Source organism: Nomia melanderi, chromosome 3 (genome assembly GCF_051020985.1).
Source record: "Nomia melanderi isolate GNS246 chromosome 3, iyNomMela1, whole genome shotgun sequence".
Lineage (NCBI taxonomy): Eukaryota > Metazoa > Arthropoda > Insecta > Hymenoptera > Halictidae > Nomia > Nomia melanderi.
In genome coordinates this window covers 7,630,143-7,655,467 of record NC_135001.1, presented here as the reverse complement: position 1 = coordinate 7,655,467, position 25,325 = coordinate 7,630,143, and the positions used below count along the sequence as shown (strand labels likewise).

The 25,325-nt window shown below is 35.9% G+C and overlaps 5 protein-coding genes across 12 annotated transcripts; 1 reads left to right on the top strand and 4 right to left on the bottom strand.

Annotated features, from left to right (window-relative positions):
• Positions 1-27: 27 nt before the first annotated feature.
• Asciz (ASCIZ zinc finger protein) lies at positions 28-4,604 on the bottom strand. 6 transcript variants are annotated; one of them, XM_031987370.2, is made up of 7 exons: positions 4,478-4,604; positions 3,721-4,217; positions 3,340-3,644; positions 3,176-3,274; positions 1,893-2,359; positions 1,610-1,821; positions 28-1,527 (listed from the first exon to the last, which is right to left on the bottom strand). In XM_031987370.2, exons 5-7 carry the CDS (start codon positions 2,172-2,174, stop codon positions 420-422), a joined length of 1,602 nt encoding a protein of 533 aa, XP_031843230.1. In that variant the 5' UTR covers positions 2,175-2,359; positions 3,176-3,274; positions 3,340-3,644; positions 3,721-4,217; positions 4,478-4,604; the 3' UTR covers positions 28-419. The 6 variants fall into 6 exon arrangements, with proteins under 6 accessions (XP_031843230.1, XP_031843250.1, XP_031843222.1 ...); XM_031987390.2 differs by having other exon boundaries at positions 3,438-3,644; XM_031987362.2 differs by having other exon boundaries at positions 3,176-3,641.
• Positions 4,605-4,683: 79 nt separating this feature from the next.
• On the top strand, positions 4,684-18,688 carry SPoCk (secretory pathway calcium atpase). The gene is made up of 17 exons (XM_031987339.2): positions 4,684-4,833; positions 6,984-7,310; positions 10,366-10,569; positions 10,650-10,739; positions 10,822-10,919; positions 11,284-11,542; positions 11,625-11,961; positions 12,042-12,430; positions 12,517-12,673; positions 12,743-12,913; positions 12,999-13,314; positions 13,395-13,580; positions 13,654-13,801; positions 13,871-13,963; positions 14,023-14,164; positions 14,289-14,381; positions 17,987-18,688. The coding sequence occupies exons 2-17, from the start codon at positions 7,209-7,211 to the stop codon at positions 18,040-18,042; spliced, it is 2,841 nt and encodes a 946-aa protein (XP_031843199.1). The 5' UTR covers positions 4,684-4,833; positions 6,984-7,208; the 3' UTR covers positions 18,043-18,688.
• Positions 14,397-16,715, bottom strand: LOC116431809 (uncharacterized). 2 transcript variants are annotated; one of them, XM_031987709.2, is made up of 3 exons: positions 16,361-16,713; positions 15,914-16,026; positions 14,397-15,548 (listed from the first exon to the last, which is right to left on the bottom strand). In XM_031987709.2, exons 1-3 carry the CDS (start codon positions 16,376-16,378, stop codon positions 15,431-15,433), a joined length of 249 nt encoding a protein of 82 aa, XP_031843569.1. In that variant the 5' UTR covers positions 16,379-16,713; the 3' UTR covers positions 14,397-15,430. The 2 variants fall into 2 exon arrangements, with proteins under 2 accessions (XP_031843569.1, XP_031843580.1); XM_031987720.2 differs by having other exon boundaries at positions 14,398-15,548; positions 16,116-16,715.
• Positions 16,853-19,032, bottom strand: LOC116431803 (uncharacterized). 2 transcript variants are annotated; one of them, XM_031987697.2, is made up of 3 exons: positions 18,861-19,032; positions 18,001-18,132; positions 16,853-17,877 (listed from the first exon to the last, which is right to left on the bottom strand). In XM_031987697.2, the coding sequence occupies exons 1-3, from the start codon at positions 18,879-18,881 to the stop codon at positions 17,734-17,736; spliced, it is 297 nt and encodes a 98-aa protein (XP_031843557.1). In that variant the 5' UTR covers positions 18,882-19,032; the 3' UTR covers positions 16,853-17,733. The 2 variants fall into 2 exon arrangements, with proteins under 2 accessions (XP_031843557.1, XP_076221640.1); XM_076365525.1 differs by lacking the exon at positions 18,861-19,032 and adding an exon at positions 18,671-18,820.
• A 1,107-nt stretch (positions 19,033-20,139) lies between these two features.
• B-gluc1 (beta-1,3-glucan recognition protein 1) lies at positions 20,140-24,273 on the bottom strand. Its single transcript, XM_031987421.2, has 8 exons — positions 24,078-24,273; positions 22,843-23,070; positions 22,158-22,366; positions 21,669-21,805; positions 21,422-21,588; positions 21,015-21,343; positions 20,363-20,464; positions 20,140-20,289 (listed from the first exon to the last, which is right to left on the bottom strand). Exons 1-8 carry the CDS (start codon positions 24,211-24,213, stop codon positions 20,188-20,190), a joined length of 1,410 nt encoding a protein of 469 aa, XP_031843281.1. The 5' UTR covers positions 24,214-24,273; the 3' UTR covers positions 20,140-20,187.
• Positions 24,274-25,325: the final 1,052 nt, after the last annotated feature.

The window sequence follows — 25,325 nt, the reverse complement described above, 5'->3', positions numbered from 1 at the left end:
AATAAAATTAATAACACTCCTCATGAATCAGCTTTCAAATTAACAGATTTATTAATAAGTTACATATAACAGAATTACATTGCCAGCAATGTGTATTTTTTTATTCCGGCAATATATATGTACAAACAATAATTTTAAATTGTGGCAATGCGAACAATGAGTACATTAAATTCAAAAACTTATTATTTTCTTTAAGAAAATGCAGTATTTTGATCTATGCACATAATATTTCATGAACAAATTGCACATACACAGGAACTCGAACAATTAGTTTGTAATAAAATATACAAAATACCAAAGTAAAAAACAACAATATAAAAAAATTAATTTCAATTTATAATACTAAGTGCATAAAATATTTTTCATAAATATTGATTATTTTACTGGCATTCAGTATAAAAAAGAAAGTTAATATTTCATTATTGAAGACCTTCGAAAATACTAAGTAAATCAGTTTGTGTTTCGGTATGACTAGTTTGAATACTTAACCATGAACGACATGCACCTATTGAAATGTTGCATCCCGTTTCACATATCAATGATTTTGTTTGCGTTTCGGTAGAAACAGTAGTATCCTCAAGTTGAGTCCACGCTGTTTGCGTCTGAATATTAGATAAACCCAAATCGGATGGTAGCATTTCATTACATGTCTGTGTGCATGTGTTACTATACAACAATTGCTCCATGTTATCTAGATTGTTTGTGGTTTGTGTTTCAATGTTAGAACTTAATGCAAACGATCTAGTTAAGGTATCTGAATCAAAAAACGATTGTGAGTAATCTTGTTCAGTCTGAGTCTCTATACTACTAAATTTATCATCAAAGGTTTTATCTGTAAGCATAGGGTCTGATCTTGATATGCTATTTGAAGACACAAAGGAATATCCTTCAGCTGTGGATGTTTCTTCTACGTAAGGTAAAGTCATCAGAGCAACAGTACTTTTCGGAACACATTGTATGAGTGGATTTGTACTGTGCTCGTAAAATGTTTCAAATTCTGTTTGAGTGACATTGTGATTTAAAACTTCAAACATGTCTTTTTCAGGCATTGTTTGAGTACCTGATGTGCTTTTCTCTTCCCAAAAATCTTGCAAACCAACATCATGACGAAGTGGCAATGGACTACTAGGAAACAAGTTAGGGGATGTAAAATTGCCAAGATTCAGATCTTCCTTTAACAGCGTGTAATCAGGATTTTGTGACACAGAATTCTTTTTACGTTTTGAAATCTTCAGTGAATTTCTACATACTCTTGAAGCTTCTGTGGTCTGTGTCTCCATAGATGTGACATTCTGCCGAATTTTCTGGGATATGCTTGTCTGTGTCTGCTTGGATACACTGCGTTTTCCATTTTGATAATGGCCATTATTAATATGCTTCGATGGACTTGATATTCTTTTGTTTCTTTTATTTTCATCTGTTTGTACACCAATATCCGTAGTAGTTGTTGGTAGGATTGTAATTAGCTTATTTATACCAACTGGGCTAATTTGTAGCATTGAAGGAACCATTTTGGAATTTGTACGTCTGTGAAAGTATTTGACATTGTGATATAAGTTAATAACATTATATTTATCATAAACCATTGTTTCTTTTATAACTAGCTTACCTAGATGAATTTTTATATTTGTCATTTATGGTATGTAAGGATCGTTTTGCATGTGTGAGCAAAGCCTCGTAAGAAGTGTAAACTTTAGAACAAGAACATGTAAACTCGATTCCACATACTCTCATGTGACCTTCTTTGGCTGCTTCAGTGGAGAAGCTTTTTTCACAACGGGTACACGCATATGATTTCTTTGCATGTACTTTAAGATAATGCTAGTGCACATTTAAATAGTAAATTGCAAATTAGAATATTCTGATTTTAATTGTATCGTGATTATACTTACTTGTTTAAGATATTTCATGCTAGTGAAATGTCTTTCGGCGTTCTGAGCATAAACGCAAGACTCCACAGGACAATGATACTGAACACTCTCTTTGATTGTTTTATCTAGATTTTTACGTTGATGCACCTTGAGGTCATGCAACCGATATCGTGGCTCATTCTGAAACACGAGGCCACATTTTCCACACTTGACATTGTTCGTAATTACGCTCAGTTCTTCTGCCGATGGACAGATACTTTTAACAGATCCTGAAATATTTTTTGCCGGATTTGTGCCTTCCATCGGAGATTATCTTAGCGCGGCACTCTTGAACAGTACGCAAATTACCGCCTTTCAGATGACTGATCCAATCGATCCAACGTACACACATGCACGTCAGGAGTGACTGTTTTTAGTAGTGGCTGTTGTTTCGCATACAGCGCCACTAAGTTTTTAGCGGGTTAGCGGTGCAATAAATACCTTGTAAGCTGCAATGAATATTCAATGTTTGATTCAACGTTTCTTTGTTTTATTGTTAGTATCAATTTAAACTCATATTAATCTCTATTCAATACATGAATGTTCGATAAGATTATACTGTGAAATTCGATTATGGAATTTTTATAGCGGAAACTATAAAAGCCACTGTCTTTTTCAAAAACTATATAACAATACATATATTTGATTCTTAGTAACTTCTACATTCTATTGTAAAGTGAATCTTGTTGGAATTATTTATGAAAAGGTATTAAATTCAATTCTACCATTCGCAACAACATTAGTACGTCTACTTACATTTAATACAATACAGTTCGCTTCGAATTATCATTTATACGAGAAGAAATCTATTTTTTAATGCTGTTTGAATAAAGATTAAAAATTTCTTAAGTATAACAATATATTTAACCTACGAACGCTCGATGTTCCAGTTTGATGATCCTTCCCACGTTCACGTTTTGATATCATTATTTAAAAATACGACAAAAATATAAAACGAAAGTGTCATCAAAATGGAACATTAGTCTTTAACGGGGATTAATTCCCCACAGTAATCTACTCCTCAATCTGAAAAGGAAACGTCTCGTGAAGCTATAGAGCAATGTCAACGAACTGTAATGTCGTTCGATTAAACACAGCTACACTAACTTGCTAAGCGGGAAAATTGAATAACCAATGATTCTATTGCCTTACTACCAAGCGTCTTCGCTGCTCGGTGCTCAATAAATAACTCGCCATTGTATCATGAAATATATTTAGCTTGTTCGATCAATAAATGTTTGGAAATTATATTTAGCATTATTTACCTTGAACGAGTCAATGATATTCACATCTAATCTCCCAATAATACATTAACCCCATAAATCCAACGACTTCGATCGTCAACGCTGTTCAACACTTTCACCCTGTCCGATAATATAAAATCCTCGTTAATCAAAACATATTAAAACTATATTAAAAAGTATACTACCATCTATCCGATAAGCGTGCAAGAATATCGATTTTCCGATTTCCTTCTGCATTATTGACCATCGTAAATAAACCATATATGAACCGTTTCTCTATTACCTCGAATTTATATCAGTTACCCGAAACATCGAATTTACTGTGTTACAGCTATGCGTCTCATATCGTTCCCCAAATAGTCATAAACTTCGACTCAAACTTGTTCAAGGGTACATCGGGGACGAATTCGGAAACGCAGCAGCGTTAATGCGTTTCGCTGCGCCACCGCTTTTACTTGATATGTCCTGGCAACTAAAAAGGCTCGAACTGCTAACGGGAAAATACAAACTTTACTTTGAAATATCTCGGAAACGACTGACCATTTACAGCCTCGATTTCATGTTACTTAGAATTTAGGTGAACACCGCCTTTCCACGAAGTTTCATCAAAATTGGTACGAAATGCATCGTACGGCCCCCTTGTAAGGTCGTCGTACGCTGGATCGACACAGTCTGCTCTACTTCTAACACACTGACCCGGGACAAGCAGGGTCGGCTCGTCATATTTCTAGGCCCTGGCCACTTAAACATTGGACTCTTTTTATTTTTTCATTTAACATGTTGAATGCCGTGGGGGTCACCAGTGACAACCATTCACTCAATTAAACGATAATTATTTGAAAACATTTTTATATAATAAATAACGCTACCTAATGCGGTGACATTCAGCCAGACCAATGTGCAATAATAATAATGCAACACAATCGAATGATTTAATATTGTATTTTCCCCATTTTCTGTATTTTGCTCTATGAAATTATGCGACGTTCAACGTGTTAACCCTTTGTTCTACCATTTGATTTCGCAGTTGCATTTGTTAGAACTACTTTTCGTTAATAGTACACTAGAAAAACAAAAGATTTTATGTTCTTTCTATATCTAAGCCAGATTGCTAACAAGAAAAATAATGTTGCATTTGAACTTAAAAGAACTGAATAATATTTACATTTGTTAAACCATATTAGAAATCTTCGCTACAAGTCTAACACGATATTGTAAGGCAAAGGGTTGATTTTATTTTCATAGAATCTGAAATTGATTTGACCCGAAATGTTCCATAGGCATTCGACACCGTAGCCAGGGTGCCTGTTCGTTGGAACGTACCTGCGGACGAACGTATACACACGCGTGGACACACGTGCAGCAAGTGGCGTCCATAGCTGCTTTCCCAGATCAGTACCAGCACGGTACGAGCGGCGCTGCTCGCTACATTGTCATTCGGCAGTTACACGTCAACCGATCGTCACGCGTTTCCAGTCCTTTTTCCTTTGAATGAGTGCGCATAGAAATTCCACGGCGAAGACGAAACTGCTCGATCCGTTCTTTGAAACACGACTCCCGGTGTCGCGGAGGAGAATTCGTCGTTCGTGAATAGTTCCTCGTCCACGTTGTCCCGCCTGGACACGCATCGGGGCTCGATTCTCCGACGTGCCTCGGATATTAGCAGGGTTATCCTAAGGGTAGGATATTTTTGTCGAGATTTCTTGAAGCACTCGTGCTCATTTTTGTGCTTGAAACCGGTTCAAAGGCTTCTGTTTCGCGTCCGTGCGAACGATCGTCATCGAAACGTTCCTATCGATTCGGGATAACGTCTACTACCCTTGGCAAAAAGTATTTCATTGAACACACCAATCATCCCTTAGACGATTTATTCGCATGTCGGGCATGAAACGTTTACTTTGTCGTTCAAAGCGAATTGGATATATTGTCAACAATATTTTTATACATTATCATCGAGTTACTTCCATTTATTGGTGTTCAAATAATGTAATAAAGTTCTCACGGTTATGTATATACTTGTTACCGTTGCGTACCGTCTACTTATTGTCGATCTTTATAAACTTTGATCGTATCATAGCACTTTTTTGTTCATAATAATTTTCTACGAACTGACAAGCGAGTAGATGACGCTTTATTATTGCCAAGCTTTATTTCGTCGAGTGGGAATAGTGAGCAATGAATAGACACGTCAGGTATATACTTGAATTCGGAAGCATGCGTATTAGACGAACTCTCGAATTTGATTTTTCAGTAAAAGAATGCTCGTCATGCGAAATATCGTTGTTGCACGCTTTCAATGTAATTTTATATCGAACATTGCCTCATTTACGATTGCACCACCAATTATGCTGCGCCACGTATTACGGATATTCGTTGAAGATTATTTCATTAGCACATCCAGCTTTCGAACCGAAGGTCGTTACGCTATACATACTTCCTTGATTATAATTTGTACTCGCGGATCGCATTGTTTGACGTGAACAGACACGGAACAGAAGCATCAAAATATTCGCAGACCTCCATTATCAATTAACAATATTCTTATCAGCAAAGATAGAGACGCTAGTGCTCAATATATTACACTGATTACACACGAGTTTGTTCAAATCACTTCGTGTCTGGGGTAGCAGTGTTCGAGATCATTTTAAAATTCGCGTGACTGTTCCAACGTGCCAAAGCTGTTCACATGAATTACGCATTGTCCACCCAATGGAATGTTGAAATCTTCGAAACTCTTTCAGCACGCTTGTCAATGCTGACTCCAGCGTTACTTGAAGAGCTTTGCTCCACTTTATGCGATAAAAAGATAACATTGCAAATTAATTTTACCCTCTTACCATGGAATACTATTTGACTGAAAAAATACTATTTTATATATAGTCGAATATACTCTATAAGTTTCTCCGTTAGACGATTGTTTAACACGTTCACCAGCGTTTGTTTCGGTGGCGATCTCCGCAGTTGTAATATTCTATTCGATTCAACAAATATTGAAGAAATAAAACTAAAACGAGGCATTGAGTCCCCAAATATAATTTCGTAGCTTATAACTTTAAATAACAATATTTAGAGGAATAATTCAATTTTCTTTGTGTAAAATACAATATTACTGCCGTCACAAATATGTGACGCTGGGTAGCGAACGCGTTAACACTATAACTACCGAGCACTTAAGCAGTCTTTTTAAAATTTTCTTTATAATAGTTAAAACTGCGAATTTATCAAGACTTCAATTGGCTTATATTTCAGTTTAGATATCAGTAAACCAGCTTTAATCATTTCTTAAAGGAGTGTCCGTGCCTTGGTAATAATCGTAAAAGAAGACATTAGGAATTGGTCATTTTGACCCACCTGGTAGTTCTAGTATTAACTAGATTTACGGAACAAGTCAGTTTGACTCGTATTGAATTTTATAAACATTATTTGGTAAACATTTGAGTCAATTTTACAGTTACACAAATGTATACTAATTGTCTAGTTTTAACCCTCTAATTTCTACAATCTAAATAAACGAATATCAATTTTTCTAAGAACTATAGGACAAACTATACAGCAAATATCCGTAAATATAGTGTTAAGAGATTAAACGTCGCAAATGAATTTTCTAATACGGCTATGAATTTTTATTCAAACGTGTCTTTGCCGGCCTTCGGTTCTGGTTATCCGAGTAAAACTACTGTATTCTCGTCGGTTGACACAATCGAAAATTCTAGAGTCCGAAATTCTTTTATTTTTTCCGTCGTTCGACCTTCGCATGACTAGAAATCGGCGGGACACTTAACCTCCATGAGCGCGTGGCGCACAGTCAATGGTTCTCGTGTTTCGACAGGGATTCTTCAATTGGACCATGAGCTGTGTGTTTCCGTTTTTCGAAACTGTGAAACCGGATTGACGGACTACGCTTGACTCGAAAATCAACGGACCAAACGGCTCGAAGAGGCGACACGCGCGAGGCAGAATTTGAAAAAGAAAAGAAAGGAGCACAGTGTTGTGAGGCTGGTTGCCGGCTGACAGGGACGAAAAAGAGAAAGGGAGACAGATCTCGCTGGAAGAAATGAAAGACACAGCGGGTAAGAAGTACGAACAGCTCTTCGACGACAATGAACTGGATGTCAACGCGGATAAGGGAAGCGACGAGAATGCAACATTGAAAGAGGTATGAAATCTTTTTTTTATTTTCTTCTTTTTACAATACGCTACATTTTAACGCGTTGAATGTCGTTGGGGGGTCATCGGTGACCCAACCAAATCGAATTACTATAATTCACTCAGTTAAACGATAATTATTTAAAAACTGTTCCATATTAGAAATAATGCAACCTAAAGCAATGACGTTTAGCAAAGTAACCGTGCAACAATGATAATGCAATTCAATCAAATACTTCGATAATATATTTTTTCCTACTTCGTGTATTTTGCACCGAAAAGTCGTACGGCATTCAACGTGTTAAATAAGTTGCTTTTTGATTTGTATGAAACAATGAATTGGAATATGTTGCTACTTTCTTACTTTTTCATGTTTGTGGTATCTAATGCGATTACCCCATGGCTGCGAAAGATATGTAGGTATACTCCCATACTAGCCTTCACTGATACGTGAAATTCAATATTTTTAACATGTTGCGAAGATTGATATATATTTTTACAAGTCGCTCGTGAATATTCATACACTGTTGCTTTACTTGCTTTCAACGATGCAATTCGTCATTTTTGACAAGGAGTATAGCGACGTTTTTCAGCGAGCATTAGCGACTGTCATCAATGATGGTGTTTCATTAGAGAGCGCCGCGGACAAAAGGTTAATTAACTCGTGTGTCACTTAACGTTACTTTGTCGAACATTGAAGAACCATAAATCGCCCAAGAGGATTGGTTAACTTATAATCTCCCAACGATATTTCACGGTCATGGATATTATGTTATATTGTCAATCGACGACATCGGAAGATATCCTTAATTAAAAAACAAGATTACGATTCTAAAAACAGGCTGGCTTTACTGTTTATTTGGGTTATGAATACTTGGTTAGATGATGTAAACAGTATGGTATTCAAGGTCACGGGAGATCAGGTATTAAAGAGTATAAGCGTTCTATGCACAGTTGCTGCTTGAGAAGCTTTCGTTTATTGCTGATCCACTAAGTTACAAATTATTTCAACTTATTTGCAAATAAGTTCGTCTAACGCGAAACAGTTTCTTATTTTAAGATATACGTACAGATATTACAAATAGAGTGTGATTCAGAAAAAGAAAAATAGTTCTGGGAATCTGAATCATTTGTAATGTAATTAATGTCATTATGTAATGCAATAATGTAATGCTCTCGTTCACCATTCGATTTGATATATCAGAATTATAAAGCCTTACACACAATATTAAACACCGTAATCCATAAACATGTTAAATATAGGAACAATAACTTTGTTTCTTAACTTATATATGTTTTATCGTTCGATTCGTCTCAAAGAATGTCGCCTAGAACTCATTGGAAAATGTGAACTATTTCTACTCAGACATGCGAGTGTAAAGGGTTAATATAATAATGACATTCTTTAACTTCAACATAACTGTAACGTTTTCGAATATGCCGGTATCGATCGTGAGTTCACCCTGCCTACAGCACATGCCAGGATCGCTATTCTTACCTGCAGGTCTGCATACACCTAACATTGTTTGATTCCCAACTAATCAAACATCTTGAATATTGTCAATTACATACCTCGTGAATAGTTGGTCGGAGTGGCAATTTTCTTGTGGCGAAACACGCGAAGCCTAAATAGCGGATGTTTATGTAACATTCAGTTTGTAAAGATAAATGTTCAAAAGACGATATCAAACAAAAATATCTCTTTTGTATGGGGTTTCAATGCGATCGAAATAACAGGAAGAGTATGTGATACTTTATTGTAACATTTTATTGCGTTTTATATAATCAAGTACGACACAAATGCATAAAGAACTGCGGGTACCTTTCCAGTGAACTTATTCAATAACGAATGCTGCGAAAAAAGTTGACCGACGCTTATAACAACAATGTAGCCTTGCGGCTTCGAAGGAAAATGGATCGATAATTGCCGGAATGGTAAACTGAACGATAACAAGTTATGACAGATCCAAAAAATTCTTCGAAATCGATATGTCATTGAGGTAGTCTGAGATATTATAAGTTCAGCATTGAACAACGAAAATTAATAAAATTTGGAATTATACTTTCATAGTTGTGGAACAAGTTTTTTTTAGAGACGAAAATACTAAAACATACAATCATTTCTATTATCTTGCAATTATTCCAAACTGAAATAATATATTTATAAATATACATATTTATAGATATGCATGTATAAACTGCATAAATATTCATTGTTAGATTGAGGGTGTTCATGTATTTATAACGAAGCATGATTGTTTTCAACTTGGTGTAATAATTTGGCATATGATAGAATTTTTAATTGATCGAATAAATTTGTGTTTGATAATAATTTTTGTAAATGAGACTATTTATTACACAGATCTAATCAGTTACAAAATTTTAGATACCAAATAATTTATTTATCTATTTACTTTATGAAGATGTCTTGACGAAAATGAAACATTTTTGAAAATAACATTCTGTTGCTTAACAGACCATGTGCATCTTAATATTATGCGTCACGTCAATTTTGTAGGTTAGGAATTCCCTTGACACGCGTTAAAAAAAGATATGTATATACTTAGTCTTGAAGAAGTATTACTCATGGGATATCTTGAGCCTTTTTATAACTTACTGTGAAAGTATTCGTTGACCATTAGATACGTAGCATGTAATCTATTATATATGTTGTACGTGTTCGTGCCACACATGATACAGAACAACTGTAATTCGTGACGCACGTGTCTTTAAACTGTTAGTTTAACGATAACTATTGCTTTGTTAAGTACAAAAAATAAAGTATTCGTTCGATTTGGAATATTGGTAAATTCAGTTGTAGAAAAGTATTATACTGTAGTCTATTGTAAAAGAGTGAAAATTTAATGACATATGTCATGAAAATATTACAAATTTCTGAGTATTAATTAGTTAGGATGCATTCAAAATAAGTGGTTTCTGAAGAGCAATGTATTTTGCATTATTTAAAAATGGCTGAAACTTCTACCTGAAGGTATAAAATTACCTACAAGTATATCTATAAAGTTATTTATTGTGGGGAAATAAGTAATTTTTCATTGTTTAAGGGTCCGAAGGACCAAAGCTCAGAAATGTGGTTAACAACTGCTGAAGCAGCCAGTCTTGGCACTGAGGAAGTAGCAGCAAGGTTGCATGTTGACATAAGGACTGGACTATGGTGGCAAGAAGCTGATCACCGGAGACAATTAGTCGGATTTAACGAATTTAGTGTCAAAGAAGAAGAACCAACATGGAAAAAGTATATTGAACAGGTATTGAATAGATATCATATAAAATTGAAAGTTGTGTAATGATATGGATAACACTAACAAGAAAACCCATTTTTTTCTAGTTCAAGAATCCTTTAATTTTATTACTACTTGGTTCTGCTTTTGTTAGTGTATGTATGAGGCAGTTCGATGATGCTGTCAGTATTACAGTGGTAAGTATTATTTTTAAATATATGTTAAAGATCAATAATTTATTTTGATAATTTGATCTGTCCAGACAATAATTATTTCCAGGCTATCATAATAGTAGTGACAGTTGCATTTGTACAAGAATACCGCTCTGAAAAATCCTTAGAAGAACTAAACAAACTGGTGCCACCAACATGTCACTGGTAAAGAAACGCATATTATGTTTTCTTTAATGAGACTTTTGTGTACAGTTCTGCACATTAAGATGAAACTGTTTTAGTAGCATTCATTTAAATTCACATTTCCTTTAGAAGTATGGTCCTTGGAGGATATAGTAACCCCTTAAGTGGAGCATTCCTTTGCCTTGTTAGGGAAGAAGATATAGTATCCAATTTCAAAAATAGATCAACAAAGGTGAAACTTACTTCTCTGTAACATCCATTTAAAAAGATTCAACTTACTTTGAACATCCCATGTTAGGTTCAGGATTAATGTGATCAATTTCTGTTGAATGATGTTATGATATCACTGGTTCTGTTATGATAATTGTTTCATTGTTTTTTTCAGCTTACGAGAAGGCCGTTTAGAAACATTTCTCGCTCGCAATTTAGTTCCTGGTGATATAGTTTATTTAAATATTGGAGATAGAGTACCTGCAGATATCAGGATATTCGAAGCAATAGATTTAGCAATCGATGAAAGTAGTTTCACGGGAGAAACTGAACCAGCACAAAAGTCCACTGCTCCGTTACTTAAGACTAATGGGTTGACAACAAAGAAGAATATTGCATTTATGGGTACATTAGTACGCTGTGGAAACGGCAAAGTTAGTTACATAACACTCAATGTATATTAATGATATATCACTAGTACGTGATTAATTAATTATAATTAATTACTATTTATAGGGTATAGTAGTTAATACAGGCGAGAAGAGTGAATTTGGAGAAGTTTTTTCAATGATGCAAGCTGAAGAAGCTCCAAAGACACCTCTACAAAGAAGCATGGATATTTTGGGCACTCAGCTATCTTTTTACTCGTTCTGTATTATTGGTATTATTATGCTTCTTGGCTGGATCCAGGGCAAAGCTATTCTTGAAATGTTTACCATCAGCGTGAGCTTGGCAGTGGCAGCTATACCTGAGGGTTTACCTATTGTTGTAACAGTAACTCTAGCTTTGGGTGTTATGAGAATGGCTAAAAGAAAAGCTATTGTGAAAAAGTTACCAACAGTTGAGACCCTTGGTAGGTAGATGTACCACATCATTACATAATATTTAATCAATGGTATATAAAAGTTTCAATATTATAATGTTGATATGTAGGTTGTGTAAATGTGATATGTTCCGATAAAACCGGTACTATTACGAAAAACGAGATGACCGCGACAATCTTGGTAACTTCTGAAGGATACATAGCTGATATTACCGGGGCTGGTTACAACGATAAGGGAGAAATACGAATTCGCAAATGCGATAATTACGACCTTGCTCGTACTGCTATCAGCAATATGTTGGAAGTAGGATGTGTCTGTAACAATGCTATAATACAGAATGATACTCTACTTGGTCAGCCAACGGAAGGTGCATTGATAGCTTTGGCCATGAAATATGGAATGTACGGAGTGGCAGACAAATATTTGCGGCTACAAGAATACCCTTTCTCCTCGGAACAAAAAATGATGGCTGTGAAATGTGCACCGAAATACGGAGAGGTAAAACTACGTTTCTTTTTATACGACCTCGTATTGTTGACAAAAATAATTCATATTTAATATTATGCACATTGAACGTGTTATAGAATAGGCAAGAAATATTTTTTGTAAAAGGTGCTATAGAAAAGATTTTGCCTCAATGTACTAAGTACTCTGCTAATGGTTTGGTGTATTCTCTTACCCAAAAGAAGGATGAGGAATTTCTAACAGAAGCCTACGAGATTGGACAACAAGGATTAAGAGGTAACTTTTAACACCACTTCTAACATGTCATTTTTCTTAGCTCTTATTATTTCTAATAAATGTTTACAGTAATCGGTTTAGCGCGTGGTACATCGATACAAGATCTTATGTATGTTGGTCTAGTGGGAATATGTGATCCTCCCAGACCACACGTTCGCGAGTCTATAACAACTCTCATTAATAGTGGCGTTAAAGTTAAGATGGTCACAGGCGATGCCAAAGAGACTGCATCTGCGATAGGTACAGGGTGTATTTATGTTTGGTTTCCTATGATTTGTTACGAGTACCGCCAATAGTATACTGCATTTAATAATTTCTATTTTAGCAAGCATGATAGGACTAGATACACTTCATTCGCGACTAATGTCTGGAGATGAAATTGAGTTAATGACTGAACATCAATTAGAGCAATGTATCAGTAACGTTAGTGTGTTTTACCGGGTCACGCCAAAGCACAAATTATGCATTGTGAAAGCATTGCAAAGGGAAGGCAATATTGTAGGGATGACAGGCGACGGAGTAAATGACGGAGTCGCTTTGAAGAAGGCAGACATAGGCATAGCCATGGGCAAAAATGGCACCGACGTCTGCAAGGAAGCTGCAGACATGATTCTAGTGGATGATGATTTTGGAACTATCATGTACATATTTTTTCGCAGTTACTAATATTTATTACTACGTTTATTTATGTATCTCTTTCACAATTACGTATCTTTTTTAGTGCCGCGATTGAAGAGGGAAAAGGGATTTTTCACAATATAAGGAATTTTGTAAGATTCCAGTTAAGTACTAGTATAGCAGCTCTTTCTTTAATCGCTCTTGCAACTCTAATGGGTATACCGAATCCTTTAAATGCAATGCAAATTCTTTGGATTAACATTATTATGGATGGTCCACCTGCTCAAAGGTAGCTTACAGTGAAAATGGTATTTATTAATAGTCATATATTTTGTATTATAGCAGTGTGTATTATATTATAGTCTGGGAGTTGAACCGGTTGACAAAGACGTGCTGAAACAGAAACCGCGTAACACGAAGGAACCGATGATCACACGACACCTTATTATCAACGTACTATTATCAGCTACTATTATCATTCTTGGTACTCTGTGGGTTTATAATAGAGAGGTATAAAGCTGCTCTTTTACAAGCATATTGCTATTATTTTTAGGAAATACTTAATCTTTCTTTTTTTAGATGATAAATGGAAATACCGCAAGAGACACAACCATGACATTCACCTGTTTCGTTTTCTTTGATATGTTTAATGCTCTGAGCTGTAGATCACAGGTAAGAAATTGAAAAACCATTAATCGATTAATAAATCTTAAACTGAATACTGATTTTAGACAAAATCAATATTTACCATTGGTTTATGGAGTAATAAGATGTTCCTGGTAGCTGTAACATTATCAGTAATAGGACAGATGTTAGTGATCTACTTCCCCCCGTTACAACGAGTATTCCAAACCGAGGCTCTGACGGCAAAAGGTACAAACTATACGTTAAACACCTTGGTATAATTCGTAATAATACGATTACCGTTCAATTTTCTATGGAAAATATATATATATACATATATTTATTTATTTATTTATTTATTTATTTTTGGCAGATATTTTGTTCCTCGTTGCGTTAACATCAAGCGTGTTTGTGATCAGCGAGATAAAGAAATTTATAGAGAGACAGCTCTACAGACGACGAGCAGGTACACAATATTACAATAAATCCGAGATGGATTTCGTATGACAGTTACAGTCTGCCGAAGACAAGGCGGACAAGGATCATTTGGAATAAACGCCCAAAACACATCGTACGGGTAGTAGTCGTTCGTTAAATCAACATAATCTCGCTATAATTCGACTATGCTTGCACATTTGTAACTTTGTATGTGCACCTGTCACGACGAAGGCGAACGTAAATCGTGCTCCTCTTTCCACGAGCGCGTTTAGTTTAAGATTTAACAACCACGATTGACTGGAGGTTTTTTAAACATTTACAAATATTTCTGATTCTTTGACATATGATAGTCGGTTATTTAGGCGTTCTTAGAATTAGTGGTTTTCACTCTCTCTCTCTCTCTCTCTCTCTCTCGCCTTTTACGGTGGTTATTCGACACATCATAGACACTAGCGATGCTACTGCACATTCCACATACACTCGTCGTAGAAAAATTCGTGAATTTTAATGCTATAGACTACTGGTAAACGTACTCGTAGGTGATTCAGCATTGAAAAAGCATCGTGATCATTCTAACCACATTTTTCTAACCCACCCAACTAACCAAGAACGATCTAAGTACCACTTAGATCACATCCGTTCGTTTACGTCCGGTTCACATCTTTCTTTTCTGAGACACAATGTTATTATCGAACGTATTATCTCGATTAATAAATCATAATTCAAGACAATGAAACATAAGATTATGAAGTAATCTAATATACACAAACTGATTGCATTTAAAAATTGATTATAATTGGATGAATAAACGATCTTGTAATGTTCCTTAATTCTACGGAGAGACCCGATGTGGTTCCGGTAACAAGAAGTTTAAAAAGAAAAATAATTATACTATTATTCACTTACAGATAAAACATTATGCTGAACCATGTGTACCATAACTATGCTAAATATTTTACAGACAGAATGGTACAAAATTTCTTGTGATCGGAATCAGAATCGTGTATGTACCGTGTGTTATTTAGAAGTAGTTGCACTATCATTGGTAGATTTTAATGTGATTAGTACTTCCTTATTTTAATGGATTCCTTCAAGAGCACTGTAAGTTTTGTATTGGTACAGATCTGGTCCTCCATATCCGTACAGTAATTTTCCTCTACCATTCTCATCATAGTATGGGTAACGGTATTTAGGCCTGTAAAAGGCAAGATAACGATTAGCATGTCTTTATAATATACCATTTAAACATGAGAAGAGGAATTTTACAGAAAACGACCTATTTAAGTCCTGCTCAGATCCCTTTCAGTCCTACAAGTAAATTACCAGCTAATGTCATAGCATAAAAATTCTATTGTATTGAAAGATAAAAGTATTAACACAGAAGTAGTGTGGAAATAAAGGGCTACATTTTTTATATTGTCAATTATATTCATATCGAGTATATAGTAGTAGCAATAAACATATATTGTAATATGTCCCACTACTAACGTGTTTATTTCAGTATAATTGATAGTATAAAAAATTAGATAGTTTGCTGCAATTTATATTCATATTTCTCACCGTTCAAAATATTGAAAATTAGGTGCTTTAGGCTGAGCAATTGTCGCTTCGTTCCCAGCAATTAATCCTAGAAGAAACGCGGTGATCATTGTTGCAAAGATCACGGTCGTCCACTGAAAAGTAGGTTAACTAATGTTAACATGTTGAAACTCTAGCTTGCAAAAACGTATCTCATTTAACCCAGTTCATTATTTCTACACACCAGAAGGATAAAAAGTACCCATACTTCACAAAGTGTATCAAGAGATAAGAAATAGAAACTGTCTGTGGCATGTGTACCGGAAGTGGGTCAATCAGTCGATCGTTTGAACAGAATCATTCTTTTCAGAATTCGTTTACATCTGTATATATATTTATATATACAACATATATATATATATATTAATTGGTTTATCCTTGTACCATTTTATTTCTTTTCATTTTAAATCGATCCCTTATTTTACTCACAGAATGCTGCTTTGCCATAATCGTGACTGCCAAGAACGAAAGTTTCGAAAGTCCGTAGTTGCGTGGATACCGAACGTGCGAGCTTTCCACCGGAATAGTGGAAGCCTCTTCTTTCAGTACACAAAATCGAATGAACACCTCAATGAAAACTCGGAGAACACGATTACTACGACCCGTACGATCGGTCTGTTTCCGTTTTTCTGATTCCGTGTTTCACCAGCCTTATCCGGAGAATCCGTTACTGTTCTTCTCTTCGCTTCACATCCCCACTTCGTTCTTTCGACGACACGATGAAGTGAAAGTCGAACGGGGCACATAATGCTTCGTTCGATGGTTGCACGCACCTAAGTACATATGTACATAGGCACCATGACGGCACCACGTTTAGAGGAACCTTGAACGTAACCATTGCGGCCCAGTTGTTCCATGAAATTCGATGAAAGTCGATTACGCGACGGCTGATGATGGAATCACTCAAGGTCGAAGAAAGAACGGAGGTCATCGAGTTAGAACTGGAATGATGTTGCATTTCCTTTTTGTTAGAATCATGGGCAAATTTCTAGGAGAAGCATTATGGTCATTAGTCATTTACATTTGCAGCTCATCTTTATTTCATTGGAAGAGTAATTTGTGTAGAGTGTTTCATAAAAAGTGGACGGAGGTTTGTTCGATGAATGAAATTACCAGGTGATTCTGTAAGATGTATTGATGTTAGGACTGTCTTAAGTTTGAGACACTTAACTGGATATTACTTTGTACAATGCGTAAGGAATGATTTTATAATAAGGAAGAAATCATGTAAATAGTTGCTTCTTTGCTAAACCCCTTGCCCTATGATTTATTTCTTAACTGTGATCGATAAAACTGCTTTATCATTAATAATTTACTAGGACAAAGAATTTTGATGCTTGTTCTATGTCTATGTCTACTCCAAAGGTTCACGATTGACAATAGAAAAGTAATATTTACAATTTTTATCGCGAGTCTGATACAATATTGTAGATCAAGGGGTTAAATAAGATTCCTAATATTAAGAAAGTATTTTGCATTGTACTTCTGACTATCCATTTCTCGCAAAACACTCTGTACAAGTCCAGCAATAAAGGAATTGATGTCTATACTTATTAATATTTGTAATAAGACTAGAATCGAATAGAACCACGGATCTAATTTGGTTCTCACTACTGTACTTTTCTATGGTGGGGATGGAACATCAAAGGGGCAGTTATATTTATTATTCTTATAGCATATTATATAATATATCATAATATATTTCATCTTCGGATGTATAAATATGCTTTAAACAGAATCTGAATGCTTATGTTTAAGTAATGTCTATTTACAAATCATTAACATTTTTTACACATTTCTTTTCACACAGGTGTTCCCCAAGGTCCTTTGTATCCAATACCCATGCCGATCTTTGCGATCGCAATTTCACCGTAACGTCCATTTTCCTTCTCGTATCTGATCCGTCTCTGTTTCCCAACATTAGGATCGAAATCCCACTGGGTTTGCTGTTCAATTCAATGTCGTATGAGTCTCCCGTCCTATCTCGTTTGCGTTCTTTTCTTTTTCTTCTTTCATTTTACATTTTTTTTTATTTCTTTTTTTCTTATTTCACAGAAGAGAATACTTGCCTCATGGATGACCGGTACCCCAGCTATGTTGCTTTGCACTAAATCGTGTATGAATGAGAAAAGGCTAATAGGCTCGGCGGTCGATAGGCATTTGTCATTGTGAAGCGTCAGCACGAGCACAATCAGAATCATCTAAAATCAAATAGAGAATTAATTACTCGAACGAAGGGTGCTCCGGAGCAGTTCGAGATTATATGGCCGCGGAAGTCACGTGAACCAGTCCTTAACACTAAAACTATCGAGCAGTTAAATTGACATTTTGAAATTCTATAGAAACTCGAAGAGTGCATCTATTGAAGCTTTAATTCATTTATTGTTTAGTTTGCGTATTCCTAAATCAATTTTATTAATCATTTGTTAGAAAAAACATGTTATCTTTTTAATAATTGTAACAACAAAAAATCAGGAAAGGGTCATTTTGATCCGTTTGCTAGTTTCAGTATTATCACTAGAATTAACGAAACTAATTCGGTAATAGTAAAACTGAGATACAAGTCAATTTAAATCTTAATAAACGAACACTCATGGTTATTAGAAAGAAGTTTGTAAAAATCAGCTTAAGTGATCGGTAGTTCTAGTATTAATCATTACTATATTACAATGTCACTGAATTGTATCAAGTGTTGTTTAAAAGCTTGTTAAACATTGTTCGAATTCGATTCAATTGAACCTTCTCCGATCATTCCAATTGTACAGTACAAACACAAGTCACTCCAATCGTCAAGATCCTTTTCTCATCGACGCATTACTTTTTACTTGCAAGAAATTCTTCGCTGTCTCCCTGAATACCGGTAATCTCTTTACCATTCGCTTAATAATATAATACGAACGATACAACGATCGTCTAATGACGTAACTACCAAATTTCGAAGGAAATCCATGTTGTTCCGCCTGCCGATGGTCACGTAGCGGTGAGCGCGAGCCGATGACGCCGCGATGAACGTGGAATACCAACTAAACCCGTCCTGTCCGGCAACGGCTATCAAAGTCCGCGTGTGCGAGAAAAGAAGTAATCCGGACTCTGGCGCAACATATGCCAGTGAAAGTAAAAAAAAGGGGTACGAGTGACCGGGGTAACGAGGCGCGAGCGGTTTGAAAAACTATGGCCGCCGGTTTCGTTCGTTGAATGACAATAACGAATTGATCGACAATATTCTATGCACGACACTTGCCCCCGAACGGACGGCATAAATGTGACACGACCGAATGAAACCGTGAATACTTCATTCCGTGTCCTCTTGCCCGAAGGTTCTAACAGAATCAACTAACAAATAAGAACAACAAAAGAAAAGTAACGAGATATACGATGAACGTTTCTTTAATATTCATTATCGCGGTAAGTGATCTATCCAGTGACCAGAGGAAAGGATGTTGCTACGGCATCGTTTGATATCTATCTATTCGAGTGTGCAGATGTGTGTAGTGGTCGAGTCGACGGTCCAAACGCGAGTGGCCAGGACACTGCCGTTCGATTTCTCTCCATCCCGATGGTCAGGAATGTTCCGGGCACTCTGGTCTGGCAGCAGATTGCGGGAATGGCCACGGAACAGCATCGAGGGACTCTTGAGATTGGTCGCTTTGCCGGATACCAGAAAGAAGATGTCCTTCGTGTTCCGGCCTGAGGATGGACCGAAAGCTTCCTACGATTACCAAAGACGTTACGGATACCGCGGAGAGTGGTTGATTGACCTACTGGGCTCGGGTTTCCACCCTGACGTCATTTTCCGGCAGCCTATGCCGGCCGCCATTTTGGTACCACCGCCGCCACCGTTTTGACGTTCACCTGTTTCGTGTACCTTAGCGAAATGCGGATGAATACAATGGTACACGATGGACCGATTAATCCCTTGCCATACATTGACGAGTGAGACTCGTGATGAAGATTTCTAGATCAATTTAACCAAACTCAATGTTGTTTATTTCTCACGGATCAAAGGATAAGAACTTACTATTATCAATTTATTACCTTCAAATGAAATTTCCAGTTAAAGTAGGGCAGAGAATTTTGTTATATTTCTTCCAAATTGTTAATAGTAAAATACTACAGGAGCTCAGTAGCGGAAGTAAATAGTCAAGGGGTTAACCTGTTCGCTGTTACATGACTAAATACTGCATGCTAATCGGGAAGTCATCTTCAGATTAGTGGAAGTATTTCAATTATTTTAATTTTTAGTATTACAAAAACGTCTACAGAGCGTGTACTTTGATGTAGTCTACTAAAAGCTGAACGTCCCCTTGCTTCCATGTCTGCAACCAGTCGCTGTCAGCGGTGTAAAAGTCGTACATCGCCTGTAATGGAGAGTGTTGTACTGTTAGCGTTACTTTGGCGATAGCCTGGCAGGTGAAATTCGATTGGAAGTACCTTCACGCCCAGGTTCTTCCACGGTTTCAGGACGTTGCCGCTTCTGCTGCCGTCGGGGAAAACAACGCGGCCTGCGACTCCTAAGCCGATGTTAATGTAAACCTATGGACAAACGTAGATGCGTGTGCAAAGTAAATTATTAATGTTTCATAAAACATATAGAATGTAGTTTTTGCTAACAATAGGTGTAAATCCTTTTTACCTGAATATAAGTATTGGTATAATAATAATTTAAATTATAAGTGAGTCAAATTATTAGTCATTATTAGTAATTTAAATTATAAGTTAATAATAACTATTTATAATTTAAATTGACTAATTTACCATTTATAACTTACTATTAACCCTTTGCACTCGGAAGTTTTTTAGTAGAAATATTTGAACACTTTCTAACGAGATAAAGACGATATTTTGTAAATTAACTGGAAGAAAAATCATGTACATTAGAGGAAAAAGCTATTTTAATTCAGTATTTCTCAAATTGATGCGTTATACAAGGTATGATATTAAATATCAAATTTTATGATTTTACTGTATGAAATCTGGCGGTGAATGAGAGTCACCTCTCGAGTGCAAAGGATTAATCGATAGTACAATAAATTTCTTTCTAAACTCAAAGTTCCAAAACGTGTTCATTCAATATAACACTTACTGGAACATCGTACGTAGCAGGCACCTTCTGTTCACCATATTGTACGCCATCGACCCGAAGAACGATGTATCCGTTCCCCCACTCCAGTTCATAGACATGGTAATCATCGGACCACAGAGAATCCAACGTCTTCGTTGGTAATTGCATGCGATTGTCCTGTGCTGTATTGCCCTGCACGTTCACTGCGTGCGCGCCGCCTTGAAGCAGATGGCCGCCTATGTCTCGCTTACTGGTTGTTACAAGTAGTGGATTGCCTAACGAATTCGCGATTATGATGTTACACAAGGAGGTTCCGTTCGCCGAAATCTCCTCGTTCTCTAGAGTGAGCACTGAAACGGAATACGTGAAAATGAGAACAATAATCACAACATTGTAAATACTCGTTTCGGATTGCACATTCAACGTACAGGGGTATATCCAATCGCCACGTGGTAATTTAGCACGAATTTCGATTTTCCCGTACAGGAAGCTGAAAGACGGCTTGGTATTCAGTCGTCCTGAGATAACAGGAGGCAAAATGTCCCAGGCTCTCGCAGTACGTGAGCACTCGTTGGTGTTAGCTTGGCCTGTACACCTGGCAAACGAAATATACAAATGAAACGCCATTCGAATGATGCAGGAAAAAGAAACTCATCCAGAAAATCGTGTTCTTACTTAGTTAATGTCAAGGTACCATCCTGTACAAATGTGAAGTCGAACTTCTCTTTAACGAGTGTCGGATTAATGTGCAGCGCGCCGTCTTTCAAATAAACGTTCTCTTCGTTGTTCATGTACACGACGAACTCGTAGTTCTGAAACGAATAAATAAGATTTTATTCTGTTGGTTCGATGCAAACATTTTCACTTGTTTTGTGTTCTGTGTACGAAGAACACTTCTCTCTTCGTTTTTATTTAGTTTTGGTTTAGCCAGCGAACAGTCGAGCTACTAAAGTAAATCTAAAAACTAGAATCATCAAAATGTTTCCATCGACCGATGCAATGGATCTGCATCGATTTGTAGAATTTCAGCGTTCAGTGGTGGTTTTACGTGAATTCTGTTCGTTAACTAAAATACTGGACATTGAACAGTTCTTTCTATTTATCTTGACAGTAGGAATATGTACATAAGACACTCGAGAACCGGTTAGCGGTAGCTATACTCACCGATGGCGAGAAACGTTCAATGGTCTTCCATCGATTAGGATCGAGCGAGTCAAAGTTTTCCTCGAAGATCAATTGGCCAGCGCACACGTTGGAGCGTTTTAGTTCCTGGGTCTCCTTGTCACGAATGTACATCCTCGTTTCGGAATTTGCGGTGCAGGTTCCGCCAGGCGTTCCGCCGCCTGCTTGCGTGCCGTCGTAATTATAAAACTCTGGGAGGAGGAATGATATTTTTAATTCAGTTATCGGTAGCATCTCCAGTGAACATAGAAAAATGATTGCACAAGAAGAAGTTAATGATCACTAGATTGCTGTGATGTAAAAATTTTCAATTTTCTGAGTGTACTACACAAATTTGCTAGTATAGTAATTATTATAAAACTATAATACAATTACTAATAATAAAAATAATATATTATAAAATATTGTTACTACCTATATCGAAACTAAGTAGTTTAGTAAAATTGGAATTGAAGGAAAATTTACTTTTCAATGATACAAAAACGTTATCGTTAATCATCGTTCCCTTAGTTTCTCTTTTCATAGAGAATTCACTTTATATTCACTTGTTTAACAGATTAATGAATCATGCTGCATCGTTTGTCGATTATGGACGAGTAATAATCTTCATCATTGTAATTGGAAATATCGTGCAGAAGAGAGTGAATTATTTGCAACGGAAACGAACTGTCGACCACGTGTTGTTGATCTAGTAAATTGTAACCAAGACCCTCGTAGACCACGTGAACCCATAGATAAATGACATCCCCAGGTTTCAGTTTAGTCCTGCGATCCTCGTAAGTCCAGCGGCCATTTTTAGTTTTTATAATATCCACAGCGATGGTCCCCGCTTCGAGGCTGTAGAAATCCTCGTTGAATTTCACGTGATAGGCGACCAAAGAAATTCCATCCTCATCTAGAAAGAGATCATTAATTATATGATTATTTCTTTCGTTAGTTATTCCAGGTAGATCAACACCTTGAGTGCCGCATGATTTTGCCGAGAAAAATATACAAAATGAAAATAATCTAATATCAAATTATTTAATTGAAATGCTGTTATTGTTATTGCAGGTTCATCTTGCTGAATGTCGCTACATTAAGTAGTACTACTAATAATACAGAAAAGTTTCCAAATAATCATCGTTCAATTGAATAAATTTTAGTAATTCGATTTGGTTGAGGTCACTGCTGACCCCGATGGCATACCACGTGTTAATCGCGACTAATTTAACGACTTCATTGAATTCATAATGTACATCGAATCATTCACATTCTGAGAAGTTTTATCTACAGGAAAATAAAAGCTTTATCGAATTACGATTTACGTAATATTTCAATTTATTTGCACGTTTATCTGAAGATTAAAAATTCTCGTATTCCCCGAGTCCTGTTTCTGGCGCAAATTACGGTTATCAAAGAAGTAGGCGGACTTTATTGATAGACAAGGCGCAATCTGCGCGCGATTTAACTCGTAGAGGTCGGATCAGAATATTTTTGTCGATAAACGAAAATTAGAAATTTTTCGGTAAACAGCAATTGCATAATAAAATCCATTCATCGCGGTAGATTAATAGCACATCTGGTACTGTAATTTACATATTTGCAAACTACGTTATTTAAAATTCCTTCCTCATTGCAGCCGTTTTGTATTTCCATCTCTAGATCTTTGAATCTCTGGAATTCCCATTTCAAACAATTGAGCAATGTACGCTCCACTCATATTTTCTGTAATGAATCATTTGATAATCCTATCTTTTCGTTTATTCTTTTCGAATATATATTGCATTTCGTGTTAAACATTCAGTCAAGGATTAATTTAACATTGGAAGGAAGAGCTACCGAAAGATTTTTCTCCGATAATTTTCTGAGTGAATGATGTCGATGAATAATGAATACTGGATGTTATTAACATTAACTTACGAGGGATGGAAATTCGCAATCCTTTCGGTAGAAGCGGTTCGATGGTGGGCGTAGGTGGCACGTATTGCGCGAAATTATCGTGGAAAAGGTTAAAGACTGAAACAAAGAAGAGTGACTTGACGAGATGAGCGTTCATGGCGATCGTGCGTGATGTCCTCGCCAGCTGAAACGATACTGAGGCTTCGGGAACCGGCGTTGATTATTGAAAACAGGTTTCCGTGTTAACACACATATGTACATATAACATATATGTTATATATATATGTATACAAGATGACACTATACTATTTTTATTGGATCAGTGTATTCGTTTACAACAATACGGTTCCTAAATGATTCATATTTTATTTTAATATTTAATCGGCGACCATGACATTTAACTGATGTGATCATCGAAATTATTCAAGAATAAAATTCAAATTTTATGTATTAACAATATAACATACATGTATAGATAGTGATAGAGAAATAGAATGCAATAAAAAATTAAAGAATTAAAATTTAAAAATTACAGAATATTTAAGAACATTTTATTTCATTTTTGACACCATCGGATGAAGTATTTGTAAAGGGCTTAAATTGATTTTGCATAAAATTTTATACGATCTTTTGTGTAGAATAATAGTGAAGTGTACAAAGGAGAAAAGGTGTAACTATAAATCATCAGCTATGTATTGAGGGATGCGTATATAAAGGGGTTCACAGATGCCACGAATAGATGGCAGCACCAAACGGTTTTCATTATTTTAACAATATATCACATGTTCAGCTATATAAGATGATACCACAAAAAGTCTCTGTTCAGGTTGACATTATTGAACCTTAGATATTAGTATAACGAAACTTACTATAAAGAAGATTTTTATTTGGTTTTTAATCTCTAAAGGTACGCAGTAACTTCGGGTAGCATCTTTCTATATGTTTATCATTTATGACAAAGTGTACGCTTCTATTATAATTTTTATGTAATAATAAATATTACTGTAAGCGATATCGTTATTAATCCTTTGCACTTGAGAGGCGATTATCAGTGACCACCTAATTCAATATAGTAAAATTGTAAAACCTAGAATTTAATATTATATTTTGTATAGTATATCATGGAGCATTCAAATAAAGTAGTTCTATTCCCTAATTTCCACAAGATTGGTGTTCGTGTTAGTTACAAGAAATATCCATTGCACCAGAAAATAATGAATATTTATAACAAGAAATATTGTCGAGTGCAAAGGATTATGGCAGTCATTT

What these genes read in the sequence shown, in the direction of transcription:
- Asciz (XM_031987370.2), bottom strand. Translation starts at nt 2,174, where the DNA reads ATGGAAGGCACAAATCCGGCAAAAAATATTTCAGGATCTGTTAAAAGT. An exon ending in GCATGAAATATCTTAAACAA is followed by an intron (nt 1,822 to 1,892) that starts GTAAGTATAATC and finishes AATGTGCACTAG; the next exon opens with CATTATCTTAAAGTACATGC. An exon ending in AAATATAAAAATTCATCTAG is followed by an intron (nt 1,528 to 1,609) that starts GTAAGCTAGTTA and finishes ATACTTTCACAG; the next exon opens with ACGTACAAATTCCAAAATGG.
- SPoCk (XM_031987339.2), top strand. Translation starts at nt 7,209, where the DNA reads ATGAAAGACACAGCGGGTAAGAAGTACGAACAGCTCTTCGACGACAAT. An exon ending in GGAAAAAGTATATTGAACAG is followed by an intron (nt 10,570 to 10,649) that starts GTATTGAATAGA and finishes ATTTTTTTCTAG; the next exon opens with TTCAAGAATCCTTTAATTTT. An exon ending in GCTCTACAGACGACGAGCAG is followed by an intron (nt 14,382 to 17,986) that starts GTACACAATATT and finishes CTTATTTCACAG; the next exon opens with AAGAGAATACTTGCCTCATG.
- LOC116431809 (XM_031987709.2), bottom strand. An exon ending in AATTTTCAATATTTTGAACG is followed by an intron (nt 15,549 to 15,913) that starts GTGAGAAATATG and finishes TGCCTTTTACAG; the next exon opens with GCCTAAATACCGTTACCCAT.
- LOC116431803 (XM_031987697.2), bottom strand. Translation starts at nt 18,881, where the DNA reads ATGGATTTCCTTCGAAATTTG. An exon ending in TGGATTTCCTTCGAAATTTG is followed by an intron (nt 18,133 to 18,860) that starts GTAGTTACGTCA and finishes ATTTGATTTTAG; the next exon opens with ATGATTCTGATTGTGCTCGT. An exon ending in GGGTACCGGTCATCCATGAG is followed by an intron (nt 17,878 to 18,000) that starts GCAAGTATTCTC and finishes TGAATTGAACAG; the next exon opens with CAAACCCAGTGGGATTTCGA.
- B-gluc1 (XM_031987421.2), bottom strand. Translation starts at nt 24,213, where the DNA reads ATGAACGCTCATCTCGTCAAGTCACTCTTCTTTGTTTCAGTCTTTAAC. An exon ending in TGGCGATTGGATATACCCCT is followed by an intron (nt 21,344 to 21,421) that starts GTACGTTGAATG and finishes ATTCCGTTTCAG; the next exon opens with TGCTCACTCTAGAGAACGAG. An exon ending in CTGCTACGTACGATGTTCCA is followed by an intron (nt 20,465 to 21,014) that starts GTAAGTGTTATA and finishes GTTTGTCCATAG; the next exon opens with GTTTACATTAACATCGGCTT.